General features: G+C 33.8%; 1 protein-coding gene across 5 annotated transcripts in view; it reads right to left on the reverse strand.

Annotated features, from left to right (window-relative positions):
• The window catches only part of C4H1orf21 (chromosome 4 C1orf21 homolog), a 278,222-nt gene that overhangs the window by 150,785 nt on the left and 106,993 nt on the right, over window positions 1–20,444 (reverse strand). For all 5 annotated transcript variants that reach the window (XM_051998791.1, XM_051998789.1, XM_051998790.1 and 2 more), the window contains exon 5: window positions 5,500–5,725. In XM_051998791.1, coding sequence (XP_051854751.1) covers window positions 5,500–5,593 — 94 coding nt within the window. In that variant the 5' untranslated portion in view covers window positions 5,594–5,725. The remainder of the gene's footprint in view (window positions 1–5,499; window positions 5,726–20,444) is intronic.

A 20,444-nucleotide genomic window follows, 5' to 3' on the forward strand; every position in this document is an offset into this window, starting at 1 on the left:
AAGAAAAGAAGAATATGGGTAGGGGAAAAAGGAGAAAGAAAAGAAAAGAATGAGAATAGAGAAAGAAGATCCTTATCCTTAGAAGATAAGTAAAGGAGGGGAGGTAGAAATGAGCAAGAAAAGTCAAAAGAAAAGGTAGGAGGAGAAAGAGGAGGAAAGTAGGTCAAGAAAAAGAAAGATTGAGACAAGAAGCATTAAATTTCTCCATTAGGAAGTAAAAAACAACCTTTGTGAGAGTATTCCCTATAATTACCCTCATATATTATGAAAAATATATAACATCTGATTAATTTCTATGCACATTGTTAGATACTTAAGAAAAGTTGCTTGAATAAATATGACCTAATATTCCTTGACTGTCCTTAGAATTGCCCCAGGTTCATGCCTCTAAAATCCAACCTTGGCAGTATATTCAAAAGTCTTCTTAATGACCTCAATCGATCTGCTGACCATTTTTCACATCTGCATTAACTATTGATGAAGGGAAAATTCCAAATTTGGAAATGAAGCTTTCAGAAATAGGTCTGATTCCCGTTAGCAGGACCCCAGAATCTCTGACACCATCTCATAGGATTGTGTCCTTTTATGCTTACAAGACATTCTCCTGCTCACCCTTGGACACTCCTGCTCCCTTTTGCCTTGGTACTGAATTTTGATGGCTATGTCAAAGAATATATATATATATATATATATATATATATATATATATATATATATATATATGTATATACACACATAATATACATATGTATATATAGACATATACATATGTGTATATATTTAAATATATACATACACATATATATCAACACTAAAAATAAAGAAACTCCATATAATAAAGTCGATACTTTCTTATAATTCCAAAAGTCAAAATGCCAATTTGCCATTTTTAACCTTCTATAAGTCCCCAAGAGGAAACTATCTTCAGAAATCTGTTGCATTTTTTCTTTCTATGTATCTATCTGTCTGTCTATGTATACACATAAATCACACACACTTGAAGCTATCAGACTACTTAAAAGCATTACAAAAACTAAAATGCTTTGTATCAGTGAAAATTACTACATATTAATAGCCACTGTTTTCCCCTACTACCACTCCCCATATGGCTTTAGAAGTATTAAAACTACGTTAATACTTTTGAGGGGAGTAGCATTTAAAATGGTTAAGTGCTGACTGCATATGAAAACACTCATTCATATAAACAGATACATACTTTAGCTCAATTGCCCAATGTGTCACATTTCATGGAATTTGTGGAGTCTTTGGCAATGCATGAAAATAAAGCTCAACAATTTGAAAGAGTTAACCAGGTCATTTCACTCAATCAAACTCTTGAAGCAGTTTAGAAAAAGTACAGTGCAAATGGACTGAAATAGGTATCAGTTCTAGAGTCACAAGTACTATGAAATGGCTCTAACTGATCCTAGCACATCAGTAGTTCAATTAGTTTTTCCTTCATTCAAAGTGGGCAGTAACCCTACTGTCCTTGTAAACTACCTGGAGGGAAATTACAGCTACTCTCCTCCATAGGTCACAATCAAACAAGTGATGATGGTGGAACATGTATAATAATTTAAGGTTCACAACATTTCATTTTAATTCTCAAAATAATTGCTGAGTTTCAATTCCAACTGTATTATAAAGTTTTAGTGTTGTCTTTACTGGTTGAGGTTCACCCCCGAATTTATTATTTCTGTTTTTTTAAAACCCCACTTTTACAATCACACAAGTGGTTTTGTTTTTGTTTTCAAATGAACAGGAATATGAATTTTAAGGGAATTATTGGGATTTTTATTAGCTCCCTGATTAGCACAAGAGTGCAACTCAAAGATGGATTCAAGAAGTTCATGATTAAGTTTAAGTCAGATATTTAAAGATAATTTATGACTTGGAATATCTGTTGTCACATAAATAGTCATTACCCATGTCAGAGCTCACATGTCAGAGAAATAGCATTCCTTCTGGATGCACATGGGTAGAAAGAAGTGTCACTAAACAACACACAAGAATATCTGTGGGCTACCTATTGACTTAAAAGGCCACAAAGTAACATTATCTGTTCTATTGTATTTTACTTATTTTTTTAAACAGTTCCCAATTACATTTTCATCTGGGTCTGGGCATGATTTGAAACCTCTGATGTACATCATTTCAGCTACTCTGTATTCCTGTTATGAAAAAATAAATTATTTTATTCAATTCTACTCTGAAAGAACAATAAATTCTGATCCTTACACCAATGTCATGTCTTACTGTGTACTAAAATTGAATATAAGACTCCCTATTGGAATGAAACACACACATATGTATATGTAATGTGTTTACATGTTTATATTTATGTATATATATATCTAACAATATACACAAGTGAACTGAACATTATTTGTAAAGGCATATTTTTAACTGAAGGCAAAGATTATACAGTAAGGAAGAAAAAAGATTCAATACTCTTGAGTTGGGGCATAAGTTTGCTAGAGACAAATTCATTGGTTAAATTGTACTAATTTTAAGCAAATCTTCTTTCAGGAATAGAAATCCAAAAATCTAATTGCCCCAAGTCTTTGTAAATTTCTCTACTCAAGCCATTTTTATATATCATAATTTTATAGGATTCAAGAAGGAAAAAATTACATAATCAAAATCTAACATGAGTAAAATCTAGGCAATCATTTTGATTCAAACAGAACAATAATCACAACTTTTGAGGATCCCTATAGAATCACTTTCCTAAAAAAGTAAATCATCAATTCCTCTTTAACTATTTTCTCTAAGGATTCTTCTTGTAACCTGATCAAAGATGAACTCAAGAAATACTTGTATTAATTGAATTAATAAAAAACATCTTCCTCCTTCTCTTAATCCAATTATTACTTCCTGGGCCTAAAAGGCTCTCTATAGAAATTGGTTAAATCTTTGATAAGAATGGTATGAAGAGATGTCAGTATTGGATGGGTGATTTTTGAATTGATAGTTAAAGAAAGGATATGAGCCTTTTTATTATTTTGCAGTTTGTAGCCTAAAGAGGTAAAGGATTAATGTTATATATGTACTTCCACACTAGCAAAATCATGATTACTTAAAATAAAAGGAAAATAAATAAAAAAAATTTCCCAGATAACTGCAAATTAAACAGAAATCCCTTTTATAACTCCCCTATTTTAAAAAAACAAACAAACAAAAAACTTTCTAAAATGTAATTCAAAGTTTATTAAGTACAATCTAGGGGGCAGTGCCTTAGAGTAGAAAAAGTGTTGAGTTTGGAATCAGAAGTCTAAGTTCAAATCTCATGATTTTAGGCAAATACTTTCAATTTTCTGGGTTTCAAGTTTCCTCATATGTAAAAAGGGGAGGTTGAATCAAATCTCTATGAATGTTCCCCAGCTAAATATATCTTATATGCATTTTGTACATATTTATTTAAATGTATGTTTTTTTTTCCCCAAAGAATGAAAACTTTTGGAGAGTGGGAACTGTCCCATTTGGTTTTGTTCACATAATAGATAACTAAAGCACGCTTGTTAATTGATGGTATTATTGTTGTTGGGATGATTCAAGTTAATTAAAAGTTCCATTAATTATGTCCTAGTTCATTAAAGTTATATTTTATTGCTCTTAAGATGACACTAAAATCTTACTTATAGCGACCAATGGAAATAACTTCCCTCCCAAGAAACAGATATCCTCCCCCAATTCAAATATAAATGAAAGCACCTCCCTTCTTAATTTTGGAACCTCCCCAGTTCTCCTAACATATCATGGCAGACCCCCCTCCATACAAATCAAGTGCCCTCGTCACCACACTGGAACAAAAGCTTGGTGGTTCTAAAAATAGTGAAGCTATTTTAGGATGACTGAGTGTTTGCCACTCCAGTCAAATGAGACAGCTCATTAACAGAACATCTGATCTCAAGCAGAGCCCTCTCATCAAAAAAGAGATGCAGAGGAGAGCTTTTATAAGGTAACAGTTTTATACAAATATCAGCTGGTAACACCATTAGTTAAACTGTGCAATAAAAATGGGTTGTTGTCAACCAGAATGCCATCTTCAACACCCTCTCATATTGCCTCATGAGAATCATGATAACTGATCTATCTAGGTAATGATGATTTGGAAACTCTACATGATCCTGAAGTGCCTCTAAAATTGTAATAAAAAAAAGGAAGTATATTAAGTCATTTTAGTGTGAAGTGTATTTTATGACATGCTTAGTTTTTCAGTTAAGCCTGGATCTCTCTATCTTACCTAACCTGGAAGAACAGTAGCCATTCACAGGTTTAGTCTTGATGCTGACTGCCACAGAAGACTTCACCTGCATCATTTTTGTGAGCCAGTTTATTTCAGGCAGGCTGATGGTTCAATTCCATCCTTCCCAAAGAGTTTCACAATATTTATGCTGGACTAAAGTGAGCACTGATTGACTCCAGACCTACTACAGCTCAGAATCCCTAAATGCAAGAGATATAACAACCTCAGTGCCCCCAGAGCAAGGACGAAGAGTTCGCCACCATCTCTGACTAGACTATTATTTTTAGAAGGTAGCTAATCCATGTTTGCCATCTGAATTTCTAAAACTAGGCAATAAGATCTAACACAACCCAATCCTGACCTAAGTCTTATTTTCTCTACTTGCAAAGCAGGCATCATAATATCTGTTCTGTCCATTATTGTGAGATCTGAGTCAGAAGAAACCTACTTTTCTTAGCAGCCTACCCAGGACTAGTAAGACATGACCACTGTTCATCTAACCTTTGCTAGATGATAGTTGGTAATGGGGGAAATCTATTCTCTTCTGTAACAGTCCATTTCATTTGGGACAGCTCTGATGGTTAGAAAGTATTTTCTTGCTATAAGTCTAACTCTGCACTTCTGTAATTTCAAACTCTTTTACCCTCTTCTATCCTATGGAGCCCAGCGGTTAGAAAGCCTTTTCCTGCTATAAGTCTAACTCTGTTCTTCTGTAATTTCAAACTTTGCTATAAGTGTAACTTTGCTCTTCTGTAATTTCAAACTCTTTTACCCAGTTCTACCCTATGGGGCCAAATGGAACATTTCCAATCCTCATTACTACTCAGACTATTGTATGAAATTAATGAGAAGACTCTCTCTATATAAAGATATGCTTTGTAAACCATAAAAATCATTCTTGTCTACTTTCATTTACTGATTCAGATAATAGATAATTCTGTTATCTCTAAAATATTTATATGACTAGTATATCTCAGGACACAACCACACTTGGAAAAAGTTTTTTATACATTAATTGAGGAATACACCCAGGCTCGCTAACCCAAATATTCTCCTGCTACAGACAGTTCCACTGATCCTACAATCTTCCTTACTGAAAGCTTCTCCCAAAGACATACCACATATTTGATATTGTTATTAATTACCAGATTTGTCATCTTATTACCTCTAGGACTACTATGAAGAAAATCAAACATTAGAATTTCTGTCTTTTCTCCAAGAGATTTAAAAGCAAGATTCTAAAGACTCACCAGCAAACACATCTCCATTCTGGTAGTTTTTCCCCTTCTGGGCTTCCTCTTCATTCTGAACAGTGGCAACATGCTTGGCGGAGGCACAGCCCATAGTCTCATTCGGTCAGCTCCAGCCTCGCTGAACTACAAATCATCTCTACAGACACAGGCACATACTTTTGTTTTTTGAAAAAAAGGAAAAAAAAAATCTACCTTCCAGCTCAGTTGACCAAGAAGCTTTTACCTGCAAAAAGAAAAAAGTAGATTTGAATATGTGCAGTTACTAAAACACCAAGTTCAATATCTGTCGATGATTTAAACCCATGTACAATAACAGAATGTAGCAGCTAAGTAAAAAATAACAGTTTTGTATGACACTAGAAGCATGGGGGGAAACCCCCACAGTTAAACAATGGCTTCATAGGGAAAGGATACTGGCCTAGGCTTAAGAAGGAGGTCTTAATTTAATGCAAACAGGATTATTTGCATTATCTATGTTAGGGCTCCAGTAAAACTTTAATGAGATAATGTACAAGAAGATATTTTGTAAACTCAATAAAAGAACTACACGAGTAAGTTTGTATGTTATTAATTCCAAATTCCTTAACTTAATGTTATTTTAATCCCGAATTTCTTAATGTTCCTAACTTATTCTTATCAGTGTGAGATCTCCCTCTATTGAAACAAATCATATGTGGCAGAAGAATAAAGTGGCCTTTATGAGTTGCTATGGCTGAAAAAAATCTTTTACAGATGAGATATCTGAAGTCTAGAAAAGTTAAGTGACTTTAATCAACTACATGATCACAGTAGTAGAGCTAGGGGTTTGAATCTAGTTTGATTGATGTTTCCTCTTATTTCTTGACTATCCTTTTTCCCCAATATGTTTTGTTCAATGCAGAGAAGATTAATTTTCAAATACATTTTTATCATGTCATTTCTCTGCTCTTTTGTATCTGGTTTTCAAAGTCGTCCAAAGAGATGCTATATTTCTTCTCTACAACCTAATTTCTTACTACTCCTTAATACATGTCTTTTACTTTATATAAGGAAGGCCATAAATATACTATAGTGTGTGTGTGTGTGTGTGTGTGTGTGTGTATGTGTGTATGTATGTGTGTGTGTGTATATATATATATGTATATATAAGTAAGGCCATCCTGTTGCCTAGCCTTACTAATAGACCATGCTTATTACTATCTCAAACTGTTTCTTCAAGTTGTTCCCTTTCTCTAAAACAACCTCTCTACATTTCCCTGTAGCCCTCTGTAGATTCTTTTAATTCACAACATATATTCCAAAGTCTCTTCAAAATCCACCGTCTCCATGAAATCTTCCTTAACATCTCTAGTTCTCATTGATTTTCCTCATTGACATTTTGACATATGATTTTCCTCACAATACTTAGTGCTTCATTAAGAACTATCTCACAAAGCTAAAGTGGAGGGCAGAGATCCTGTTGTAATCTTCAGCATCTATTACAGCACCTAAAATTATAATAGATAACTCCAATACACACTGAATGTAGAAAATCTCCTATTTCCTAAAGCTATATGGATGTTACAACATTTTGTGGCAGTTCATTTATTAAAGATGCTGCTTCAGGATGAAGATAAGAGTTTTTCTCCTGATAGCTATCACTCATTCACTTCTGAGAAAAGCATCAGAAGAAATAGATCTGAAAGATCAAAAGAAAAATTCTGTCTCTATTTGCAGAATGTATCTTATTGTCCACCAGTATTGTCACAGACAATTCTATGTAAGAAGAGAGTGAATTCTAATATTAAAGTTGAAGAGCTCTTGAAGAGCAATGGAAGTTTAGGTAAATGGTGAACAAGAGTAGACTGTAACAGATCACAGAACATTATAAACAAGGAACTATAAAGGAGAATTGTTAATAGAGAGAATGTGATCAAAGCACAAGGCAAAAGCAAAAGATAAAACAATGGATAGCCATTTAGTTCCATAGAATCTTCAAAATATAAGAACCCATTGAAGGCCCCTGAGATGAAATTTTAGGATGATAAATTTTGGTAAGAATTTAGAAAAACAGAAACAGATGAGTTTCAACCTGATTGAGTGATTTTCAACTCACAATGCCTTGAACTTAGTAGATGCTTAATAAAGGTTTTTAAAATTAAAATTAAATTGAGTAATCAGGAAATTTGTTACCAAAGGGAGAATAATAGAGGATATAGTCTAGGGCCTAGAATTGAGTACTTTCTCTTTTCCATTTTTACTAAAAGACTATTCTAAATACATATTAGCATAGTTCCTAACTAGACTGCAATTCTATGTAAAATCACTTTCAACAAGTGATTATGCTTGCTTTTTTTATTTTTTGTGTAATGGATTCCTAACCTCTCTACTATCATATCAGAACAGTCCTTCTGCTTTTCTCTTGGAACAAGAAATATGAAAATTAATATAGTCAAGACCTTAGTGATACCTCTACTGCTCAGGAATAGTTGGATCTGTAAGACTTAGGTTGGTTTTTGTTTTTGTTTGTTTTTGCTAGTCCTTATTTTTCTAAAGCCAGTCAAAAGACAATAAATACATACCAAATTAGTATTATACCTCTTACAATGTCTTAACTTGATAGGTACTGATAAATTTTGGTTGAATTGAATAAAAGATATTTAAAAATACTTACTAAGCACCTACTATGTGCCATACACATAGTGTGCTAAGTGCTGGGGCACAAAGAAGATGCTTAATAAATAATGTGCCCTGAAGGAGCTCAGAATCTAAAAAGGAGACAATAAGCAAACAAATATGTACAAACTATAGACAGGATACATAGAAAATATTTAACAGTGTGAGGGCATTGGATTTAAGAAGGTTTGGGAAAGACTTCTTGTGGAAGATTGCACTTTAGCTGCCACTTGAAGGAAACTAAGGAAGGCAATGAGAGATAGAAAGTATTCCAGGAATGGAGGACAAACCTAAAAAAATTGTTTTTTTTTTTTTTAAAGATGGAGTAATAATCACAATAATCTACATTTATCTGGTAATTATAACTGCCTATTACTGTCTCCAAGAATAGATTAAAAGGACTATTCTATAGGTAGAGGTTTACCTAGTACTTTGCTCAAAATAACTCTGCAATGTAGTTACCAAAAAGATAATTATGCCTATTTTATAAAGAAGGAAACTTCATACACATAACGATTATATGCAGGAAACACAGATTCAATCCAATCCTTCTGAGTGAAAGTCCAACATTTTTCCTAAGACACCAGATTGTCTCTCAACTTCATCTGAACACTTCAGTCCATTTCCTATTTTCAAGGCTTTTTTAAATAAAAAGACAGAGAGATAACTGATCTACCCGACATATTCTAACAGTTGGGTTTTTAATTTTACAGTATTTCTATTCAACAGCTCATTCATGCAGTTCTATACCTTTTAATTCAGAGGGTGATATAATTTAATGTTATTTATGGCTCCTAATCAGAGGTATATATGATCCAAATGACAGATGAGTCTCTTTCTGATCTGGTGTGATTCTGAAAGGAAGGCTCTAAAGATGTTCTTAAAAAATTTGTTCCAGGGCAAAATGATCTTAAAGATTTTCATGCAAAAATTTTTTCAAAGTGCTGTAAAGAGGCAAGAGGCATTAAAGGAGATGAGAAGACTGGGAAGGGTGCTGAATTTGAAATCAGAAACCTGTTTCAAATATGTATGTTGCTACTTCTTGGATGTATACCTCAAACAGGCCATCAAATGTTTCTGAGTCTCAGTTTCTCAATTGTAAAATAGTGGGGGTCATAAAATTATGATTACCAATAAATATTGTATTTGTGTACCTATTTTACATATTTATATACCTGGGGTAATGTAAAATTTCTCAGCCAAAAAGGCATCATGAGTGGGAAAAGTTTAAGAAGCCCTGAATTCTATATGTCATGATTCTACCATAAATTTGAGCAAGCTACGATAAGAATCACATATACACACCAGACTGAGAACCTGAAGCTCAATCCCCACCAGCATTACAAATAAGGCAACTGCTCTGTATTTCTCATAGCAGCATAAAAAGTATTAGAAATACTGCTTCTGTACTCTTTGATCCATCAATAGCACTACTAGATCTGTATTCCAAAATGATCATAAAAATGGAAAAGGACCCACATGTACAAATATTTTCACAGCAGCTCTATTTGTGGTGACAAAGGGAACTGAGAAGGTGCCCCAAGTGGGGAATGGCTGAACAAATTGTGATATATGAATGCAATGGAATATTATTGTGCTAGAAAAATGTGTAAAGACTTAGAAGAACTGATGCTAAGTGAAGTGAACGGAACCAGGAGAACACTGTACCTGGTAACAGTAATATTGTATGTCAAACTATAATAGACTCAGTTCTTCTCAGCAATACAATGATCCAAGACAATTGTAAAAAACTTATGATGGAAAATGCTATCCACATCCAGAAAAAGAACTAGGGAGTCTGAAGGCAGTTTGATGCATATTATTTCCACAATATTTTTTGCTTTTTTCTTTCTTGTATTATTCCCCTTTTGTTCTGATTCTTCTTTTACAATATGACTAATGTGGAAAAATATTTAATGTGACTGCACATGTATAATCTATATCAGATTGCTGTCTTGGGGAGGGAAAAATTGGAATGCAAACTCTTATAAAATTTAATGTTGAGAACTATGTTTACATGTAATTGGTAAAAAAAAATACTATTAAATCGAAATAAAAGAAATACTGTTTTTTCATTTATTACAATGGACTCAATGGACCCCAACATAACCTCTGAGGCAAACAGTAATGGCCACAACTATTTGTCCAATAGTGAGGATAAACTGATCAAATGTAATGAGATTATAGAAGCTTTTTGTATCTATTTCAGATGCTTTAGTAGACATTTAATTAATAGAGCGGAAGGCTGCTGTCAACTCATCACAGTATCTGACAACATTTTGGAAGAAATACTAACACATGCACATACATGCACACACACATACTCACACAGACATATACACACATACAAACACATACAAACAAACACAAGATCAAACAAAGTGGGGTGGAAGATGTAGAAGGGATTAATGTATTCTGAGTCAGTCATATTCCCTTTTAGATCCAATCAACTTCTCACCTAGTTCAAATGTGCAGAAAAGCCACCATTTCTAACACAGTCATTCATTTCAAACCTGTTTTATTTGACAATGTCCCTCTCAAGATGCCAATGTGCCAGAAATCAGAAACATTATGGGGGAAAAAAAAAACCCTTCCCATTTCCCAAATACCAGAAACTGATTGAGGGAGGCAAACTTCACACATTGAGTGAAGAATTAGTGATGTGAAAGTCAAGTGAGAATAAGGGTAGACCTCTCTTCCTCTACCATCTTTTCAAAATAAAGACATTTGAAAATCAAAGGGAAATTCTTACCAACTACTCCTAAATTTTCATTAGAAACCAACAAAAGAAATCTCTGACTAGCAATCCTCTACTCCAGTTCAATGTTAAAAAATACACATGAAATTACTGATACACCAAACATCATTCAAGGAGTAAAAGCCCAAAGCTAATTAATTTTTTTTAATTATAGCTTTTTATTTACAAGATATATGCATGGATAATTTTTCAGCATTGACAATTGTAAAATCTTTTGTTCCAACTTTTCCCTCTTTCCCCCCACCTCCTTCCCCAGATGGCAGGTTGACTAATACATGTTAAATATGTTAAAGTATAAATTAAATACAATATAAGTATACATATGTCCAGTTATTTTGCTGTACAAAATGAATCAGACTTTGAAATAGTGTACAATTAGCCTGTGAAGGAAATCAAAAATGCAGGCAGACAAAAATAGAAGGACTCCAAGCTAATTTAATGGATTACCTTTCCCCATCTCTGAGCAGTATTCCACAAGTGAAATACTGAAAATGTGTTTTGTGTGGCTATTAGTGTGTGTATGCATGTATGCGTGTGGTGTGTGTGTGTGTGTGTGTGAAATCATGATTAATTGTAAACCTCTGTAATAGAACAAAAAAGGCCTGAGGATGGGAACTATAAAATAATGCATTTGTACATTATTTCTGAGTCAAATGACTTAAAAGCACTTTTGTGGAATTTACATAAAAATTTTTAGTAGAACTTCATTCTTGGGCCTCCTATATTTTTCTCAAGCTGATAAGGATAGATCACAGGCACATTAACAAGGAAAAACCATTTGATCTATTTCACAATTTTAATTAGCAGGTAGGAGGATTTGATTTCATTATATTTTTGTACAAAATTTACCATCTTCATTGTTTGATACTGCTTTAAATTCATATTCTCCCCAACTCAGAAACAAAAGTAGATTTCATTTTCAGAAGATATATACTTGACATTTTAAAACAATATACTATTTTAAATGCTCCTCAAAATTTTTACCTTAATTAGAAAAGTAACTAGCAATTTAGCAAACTTTAATCAAAGGGAATAATGGTGAAATCACTGACAAATGAAGCATCCCCAACACAACAGACTATTTGTAAATATCTGGGGAATATTTTCACAACTCACTAATGTATTTCACCCATATATAGAGGAATACTTATAAAATATTCCCAATCAATTGAATAATAGTTCAAGTGAACACCTCATTGAGAGCCTACTTCTTCCATGATAAAGTTTCCTTCCTATTGTACTATTTCTTCAGTATATCTCAAATGAATGGGGAGTATATATAAAATTTTCTTTCTAAAGACAAAGGAAATATTTGGTCATAAATATTTCTTTTAGTCTCCATCTCTTTCTCTGTATTTGTCTACACTGCTTTTCTTTTTCTAGTTCTATTCTAACCCACTCTTCCTCAAATAAAAACTTTTATTCATTAACCTTCTTAAAACCCAATGCTTTTTCAAAAGATATGGACTTGATTATAGAATGACCAGAGCTGGGTACCTTTCTCTCCCATATAATGCTGCTATTCAAAGTATTCCATAAGATATGTGATGTCATTAAATAACCTACTTCCAACAGTGAAGATGGAAACTCATCTATGCTGAGCCATTCCAAATGACTCATTCCTATAAGTTCCCCACAGGGAGGCCGTTAATCATGCTGGGGCCCTTCCCTGAATTCTCTTGACATTGCAAGAGCACCAAAGCAGTATGTGGCTATCCATCAGTAATCCTTTGCTTTTGTTCAATTCCCTACCCATATCTCATTTTAAAAATAATTTTTGATCATATTTATTTCATATCTCCTGCATCATTTTCCCCTCACCCCCATTTTTTTAGCAAGGTATTGTAGCCTGCTCATACCCTCCAATGTCATTTAAGCAATCCTGACTTTTAATCCCTCAGAAACTTAAGTTCCATAGTAGGCTTGTAGCCCTAGAACTCTTCTGGAAAAATACTGGTATTAAAAAGAGAAACTTTGTTTCAGGGACAAACTTTGGGTCATTAAAAAAAAAAAAACCCTGCAGTTTTTCAAGGCCATGTAGCCTGTTCTCTTCAAGTTCAATTCACCATGCAGGTTTGCTGTCCACTTATAATAGGTATCTATTACCTATCCTAACATATATTTCTACATTACATGCTTGTATGCATGTACATTTATATGTATACAAATGCATGTACATATGTATACACACACAGCCTTAGTATGGTTTTAAGCTATTAAAGCTTGACAGTGTTATATGTGTTTCCTTCATGATTATAGTCTATGTAACAATTATTCTTTGTCCAATTAATTTTTCTGGGGCAGATAATTTGGCCATACTCTTCAGAGTGGTTAGGGATCTTATATAGGATTCTTTGCAAAAATCCAGGGATGGCCACTTAGTTCAGGTGATGTAATGGATAGAGAGCTGGGCCTAGAATCTAGAAGACCTGAATTCAAATCCAGACTCAGACATTTTCTAGCTGTGTGACCCTGAACAAATCACAAGATCTGTTTGTCTTAGTTTCCTCAACTGTAAAATGGAGATAATAATAGTATCTACCACCCCAGGATTGTGGTGAAGAGCCACTGAAATAATATTGGTAAAATATTTACCACAGTTCCTGGCACATAGCAGGTGCTATATAAATGCTATTATCATCATATATATGCACATTATATGGCTATACAAAGTTTGTAATACTAAAACTAGTATTGACAAAAAAAAAAAAAAAAAAAAAACCTTGTGTTTCCCTCTTTGGTCTCAAAATTTCTAAGCTAGAATGGGCCAGATGATTTTTTTTTTAATCAGTAGGTCCATTTTTATATAACATTGGGAAAAGGAGAATAAACAACAATATAAAAGGAGCAAACTGGAAAAGCATTTGACCTTTTTGAAAAAAAGACTACAGGAAATATTTCTATTTATATGGCATACTAAACAATCCTCCTTTCTCCTAATTATAGTCATGGACCTTTTTATTTTGCATAGAAATGCCAAAATATTGCTAAAAATTCCTTGTGATCATCAACAGTGAACCTTCTGAAAAAAATGAACAATGATGAATCGTATAAAAAATAGTAAACCAAAAAGAATACAAATATTGGATTGGAAACTGAATATAGAAGAAGAAAACTCCCCCAAACTCAATGGAATAGAAAGAGTTAGGAAGCAGCCATGAAGAATCTAGTATAGTCTCATTATTAATAGATTATGAGCAAAGCACTTCTTTCTGTTTCTGATTAAAAAGGAAAATCAAGACAAGATGACATCTAACAGCTCCTTTCTTTACTGAAGGAAGTGCCAACATCTAAGTACCATAAAGTAAAAATATAAATAACTAATCAGTCTGTTTGACCATCTGCTCTACTTAGCAATAATGAGTGTTAACACAAAAGCTTCCCCAAAAAAGGGCTTAAAGTGTTTTTCAGACTTCAGGCTTCAGTATCCTTGGGCTACTGTTAACATGATTACACATTATATTGTGAGTGTTAAAAGCCATGAGGGTTGAAGAAGTGGAAGGGGGAGGAAGATGTCACATATGGTAGGAAGGTAATCTGAAAAGAGACAAGTCTATTACAGAATATAACCATTCTTCACACAACATTCATTTGATAACAGAACAATGGACAATATGTTAATAAAGTCTGATGAACACGAATATTGGATTTTGTTTTCTCTAAGGGAAAGCCTTACTTCTAAGTGAGTATTCATTCAAATATGAATGAATAAATACTAAGGATTGTTTAAATTACATATCTCTAGTCATTCATATAACCATGACACCATAATACTACCTAAAGAAGACCTACCTGCATGTTTATTCAAAAGTTTGTGCTTAACAATTAGTTTTTAATTTAAAAAAAAATGGCATTCTTTCACTTTAATCATGCAATTCTCACTCAGCAGTAAACCGATTATATCTTTGCAAGACATTCTATAAAAGATCAAGGAGGTTTATGCTGTGCAAAAAAAGACTTCACAACAAATCGTAACAATTTCAGCCACAGGGGGTTAATTTCTTTTTTATTATGATGGGAGGTAAATAAAATTGTCTTTACCTCATTTACTTCCCCTTTTTCTCTTTTTTTCTAAAAATTTTTTTAAAAGTACTTTCTTCCTTGACTATAGCTAGTCAAAAAAAAAGGGTACTTTTCTTGAAGTCCAACTTTCTTTTTTGGAGGAAAGAGCTTAGATTTGACATACTGAAACAACATTAACTCCACTGTCATTTTGTATACAAAAGTTTATGTCTAGCTATTTTGGTGTTAAGAAGACAAGTAAACATTCTTATAAAAGCTATTCCCCCAAACTAGTTTCAATGGATATGGAGGAATCACGCCATTTTTACTTTGCTCCCTTGTGACCAATCCTGACATATTCCCGAGACTCTCATCATTTCCTTTTAAAATTTCCACTTTTAAAACTCTATATAGACTGGAACTCCTCCCTTCCTTCCTCCCTTCCTTCCTTTAAAAGTTCAGGGCATTTCTAGTTTGTATGGGTGGGGAAAGGATAGAGAACAAATAACATACATTAAGAACACCACCACCAATAATAAAAAATCCCTAAGATGGTATGTACTCTTAAAAGTCATGTAATATTTCTAATACATGCATAGGGTATGAGGGGAAGGCAGATGAGGTTTGCCATTTTCATAGGTTAATAATGTCCATTCTCATAAGATCATCAACCCAGTATATTCAATGACTGATCATAACAATGCAAGTCCAGGAATGTCTGCATCCATTCCATAAGGGAACAAAACCCCAGAAAGAATGAGCATAGAAGACATCATCATCTTCCCCTTGGAATATGAGCTTTCTGGGAATATGCGAACTTCTTAGATCAAAAGTTCTGCATAATCTCTGGCTCACATTTAAATCTCAATCCCCTTGGACTTTTATGTTCTCAGGAAACTCTGGTCCCTAATTCAGTTGGACTCTGGTTTATTCTTTTAGAGCATCACTTGCACCTAACTCCTCTTTGCATATAAATAGTCTCCTCACCCCTGATGATTGTCCTAAACTCCTGTGTATGTGTCCACCTCTTGAGAATCTAATCAACAATTCTTAAATACATTGTAGCCATCCTGAAGGTTGTCCTAACGTTTCCAATAGTGACAACACATCAAAGAACACTGGTAGCACAAGTCATGATAGTGAGGATTTTTATGGATGTTAAGAAAACTACTTAAGGTTCCATTTGTTTTATCCTTTGATTCACTTATTTGGCAAAAAGACAACCTTGTCACAATGCCAAGGAAGTGGACATTTCTTATAAACTCACAGAATATTAGAGGAAATGGATGTTACAGACTTGATTCAACCTTCATTTTACAGAGAAGGAAATTGGGGCCCAGAAAGATTAAAATGCCTTGTCCAAGGTACCAGAGATTAAGTGGCTTGTCTGAGGAAGGACTCAAAGCTAGTCTTTTAATACTATATCTAGCACTCTTTTGACTACATCACATCTTTAGGAGAAAAAGGCAAAAAAATAAAAAACAAGCCATTATCAGCCTTTAAACAAATGTTAGTGAATCCCCATAGATAAAGCACATCATAACAACTAATATGCATAATGGTCTCATTTTTAAGAAAAACCAAAAAATATTAGTATCTGAAGGATTAGCATCATCACAATCATCCAAGAATACAGGATAGGTAAGGTTTTACTGTAAGGGCAAGTGAATAGTGTGCAAAACATGTTAGCACCAAGTACTTAATTATACCAATTAAGAACTCAAAATCAAAATTTATTCCCAAAATTGAGTTACCTCTGAATATATTTACTTATCACACTTTCCAGGAAAGAAGGAAACAAGGTTACTTTGTAGCAAGATGCCACCGTCATGAGTAAGATAATGATGTTCACTTCAGCCCTGGATTTCTCACACACTGTAGAAGTATATTCTTTCCCTGCAACCTCTTCCTCTAATTGGCTAGCTGCTCACAAACCCTCAATTTTTAAAGAAAAGCTAACCTTCATTTTCTGCACTCTCTCTTTTCTACCCCACCTTTCAGCTTCTTCTTGCTATTACTAATAATGCTAGCTAAGGTTCATGTAGTTCCTTAAAGTTTGCCAAATACTTTATATTCATTTGATTCTCACAACACACTTGTGATATTGTATTACAAGTAGCTCTATTTCACAGAAGGGGAAACAAATTTATGAGAGTTCAAGTCACTTTTCCATAGTGACTTGTCCACAGTAACACTAAGCTAGTGTTAGATTCAAACTTAGCTCTTCTAGACTCTGAGAACTTAATCATAAAAACAAAAGTCATATTAACAAAATGAAGTAAGTACAGAATAAACAGCTTTGCCTGACTGCAGGGAATAAGAGGCAGAGTGAGGGGAAGAAGGTTGACCAGCTTACCGACTTGCTCTGTTTCATAAATGAATTATTACCATTGTTCCAAAGAGGCCAGTCATTGCATTAATATAACAAAAGCATTTCACATTTATATAGTGCTTTAAGGTTTACAAAGCACTCTTCTCCTAATTGGTCCTTTGGGACACATGGTACAAGAGATATCCTTAGTTTATTGATTAAAACATTGGCCCTTAGAGATTCAAGATTTGCCTAGAGTCACATGTCTTGGAACAAGCCCAAACAAGACTTAAGCCATGTTCTTTTGTTGTGCTTGACTCTTTGTGACCCCATTTGGGATATTTTTGGCAAAAATACTGGAGTAGTTGGCGTTGTCCTTCTCCAACTTCTTTTACAGATAAGGAAACTGAGCCAAACAGGGTTAAGTGCCTAGGGTTACACAACTAGTAAGTGTCTGAGGTTGGATTTGAACTCATGAAGATGAGGCTTTTTGATTCCAGGTCTAGTACCACCTAACTACTACTCTATACTTGCTCCCATAAGAGCCACACAATATTATTGGAGGATAGAGAAAAATGGGAGAGGACTGAAAAAGACTATTTCATTTATTTGATTTGCAGCAAAACATTTTCCTTGTAATTTTTTTTTTGGATGCGCTACATTCAACTATAAATAATAATTCTGGAGCAGAAATTTATTCTTGTAAATTCAGAGCTCAGTAGCCCTGCTGATGGTAATCCAAAATGAATTTCTCCTTATTTGAATAATTAGTTGCTCAATTCCAATTCTTCTGTAACCAAATTTTACCTCATCCCTAAAACAAAGCAGTAAAAAAAGGCTTTGTTCAAGTCATATCTGAATCTCATCAATCAAAACCAGTATTGCCTGGCAGAGAAAAATTCACAACATACATGACCCCTGCTGCTAGCCTCCAGAAAACAAATTATTATACACTATAAATGGGAAGCATAGGTATCACCCAGAACAGGAAAGATCACAAAGCTCTCCACTACAATCCACAAGTAAAAAAAAACACAAAGACTCCAAAACGTTTTCACTTTTTAACAAGAACATCCAATGTATCCATTTCCATACAATTTACAATTTCCCCTTTTAAGAATAGTGTACTTTCCTTACATGAAGGGAAACTAAATCCTTTCCAAAAGTTCCCAAATATTCACTGATACCAAAAGAAATCATACAAGTTTTTTTTGGCAACAAGGCAACCTCAAATCTTTTACTATTCTAATAAAAAATATACTCACAAAAACTCCAAAATGAAAATTCACAAATGAATATTAATCAATAAACAAAGATGATGAACATCAAATTTCCTCCCCAAACAAGCTATGTTTGAAAGTGGGCATTGCATCAACTGGGAACTTACTATGATAAACGTTTTATCTGGGAGAGAGCAGTAAATGAAGCTGAGCATAGTGTTTTCTTGAGACGGAAAAGGATATAGTTGCTTATGTATTACCTCTCCTCTTAGACTAAGAACTCCTTTGAATGCAGGAACTGTCTTTCATTTCATATTCCCAGCATTTAGCACAGTAGAGGCTTAATGAATACTTATTATCTGACTGGAAGAAAGTGTCTCCCAAATGCATTTTATTTTAATGACTCTATATGAAGCATGGAGTCAATATGGTGCAGTAGGGAGAATATTATGTCTGGAATCAAGAAGACCTTGATTCTGTGAAGCTTCTGATACCAGCTATGTGACCCTGGATTAGTCTCTCTCAAAGTCTTTGAGTCATCCTATATTTATATGATGGTAGAGGCAATTTTTACAATGCAAGAAATCCCAGAGTGAATATTTGAATTAATTCTGTACTTTTGGCAGTAGGCTTGGAATTATTATTGTGGATGTCCGAAAAGTCTCAGTGCAGTCTAAGCTTAGTCGTTTAAGACCTTTGGCATATGCTGTGTAAATCTAGTGCTAGAAATTCCCTTACAAGTTATCTGTCCATTAATTCAATCTCACACTGAGTGCTGTTTTAATGCCTTACTGGAAAGTATCTTAGAGATCATCTATTCCAACTTTATCTGGGGCACTATGTTCAGTTCAAGGTATCATAGTTTGATAAAGAGATTGATGGAGAATATCCAGAGGAGGTCTGCTAGGATGATGAGTCCATGTCATATAAGAGTAAGTTCAAGAAACTGGAAATATTACCTAGAGAAGAGAAGACTCAGCAATAGCTGTCTTCAGGTATCTGAAGGACAATCATCTGGTAAATGATTCTTTTTAGCACTAGAAGAAAGAACTAAGGAGAGTGGAGTGGAAATTCTAAAGATGCACATTTAGAATTGATGTCAATCAATGAGAGGTTGTTCAAAATGATAAGTAACAGATTCCCTCTCCTTGGACATTTACAACCCAAAACTGGATGATCCTTTATTGGGTACTTTAAAAATGCAATCCCTCTGTGATTTGGATTGGACTGAACAGTCAGTTAGGTCCCTTCCAACTCCCACATTGTGTCATTCTGTGAGACTATGGGATAGGGAAGTTGTGATATGATTCCGTATCATCACAGAAAATTAATAACAGAGCCAGGGAAGACTAGAATCCAGATCTTTGGTTTCCTCTATATTCTTTACTGGATTTCTTTTCCAATGGACCAAACTCCTTCTGCCCCAATCCCCACCACCTCCTATGTATCTAACATTGATGAATACTTAATTTTAATGGATCTATTTGTAAATTATTCATTGCTAGAGAAAAATTGGAATGGAAAATTTTCCATTGTATATCTTAGACATGTTTAATTGAACTTTTCCCTTCCTATTCTCTCAACTTATTTTTGAAAATCATAATTTAGATTAAGTCAAATTAAGCATTTATTTAGCATTCTCCTCCATGTCAGGAGATGATACAAAGTGAAAAGCAAACTAGTATTTGACTTCAATGAGCATGTATATTTTATGAGAAAGGAATATAGATAATCAGTCTAATTACAAATATATATCAATATATAATCAATCATCAAAATAAATATATAAATATAAATATAAATATATAAATACATAAGTAAATATAAATATATAAATACACAGAGTTCCAGAAGTGAAATGAAAGAAAATGTTGGGAAGTTGTTTCTTTGCCTGTCAAAAAGAAAAGTACAACTCTTCAGAGAGTGACAATTACTTGTTTTCCTCATAGAAAATATATCAAATAGGAATAAAGTAAAAGGATGCTCTTAACCATTCCTAGTATAATGAGCTGTTGCT

This window comes from Antechinus flavipes, chromosome 4 (assembly GCF_016432865.1).
Source record: "Antechinus flavipes isolate AdamAnt ecotype Samford, QLD, Australia chromosome 4, AdamAnt_v2, whole genome shotgun sequence".
Taxonomy (NCBI): Eukaryota; Metazoa; Chordata; class Mammalia; order Dasyuromorphia; family Dasyuridae; genus Antechinus; species Antechinus flavipes.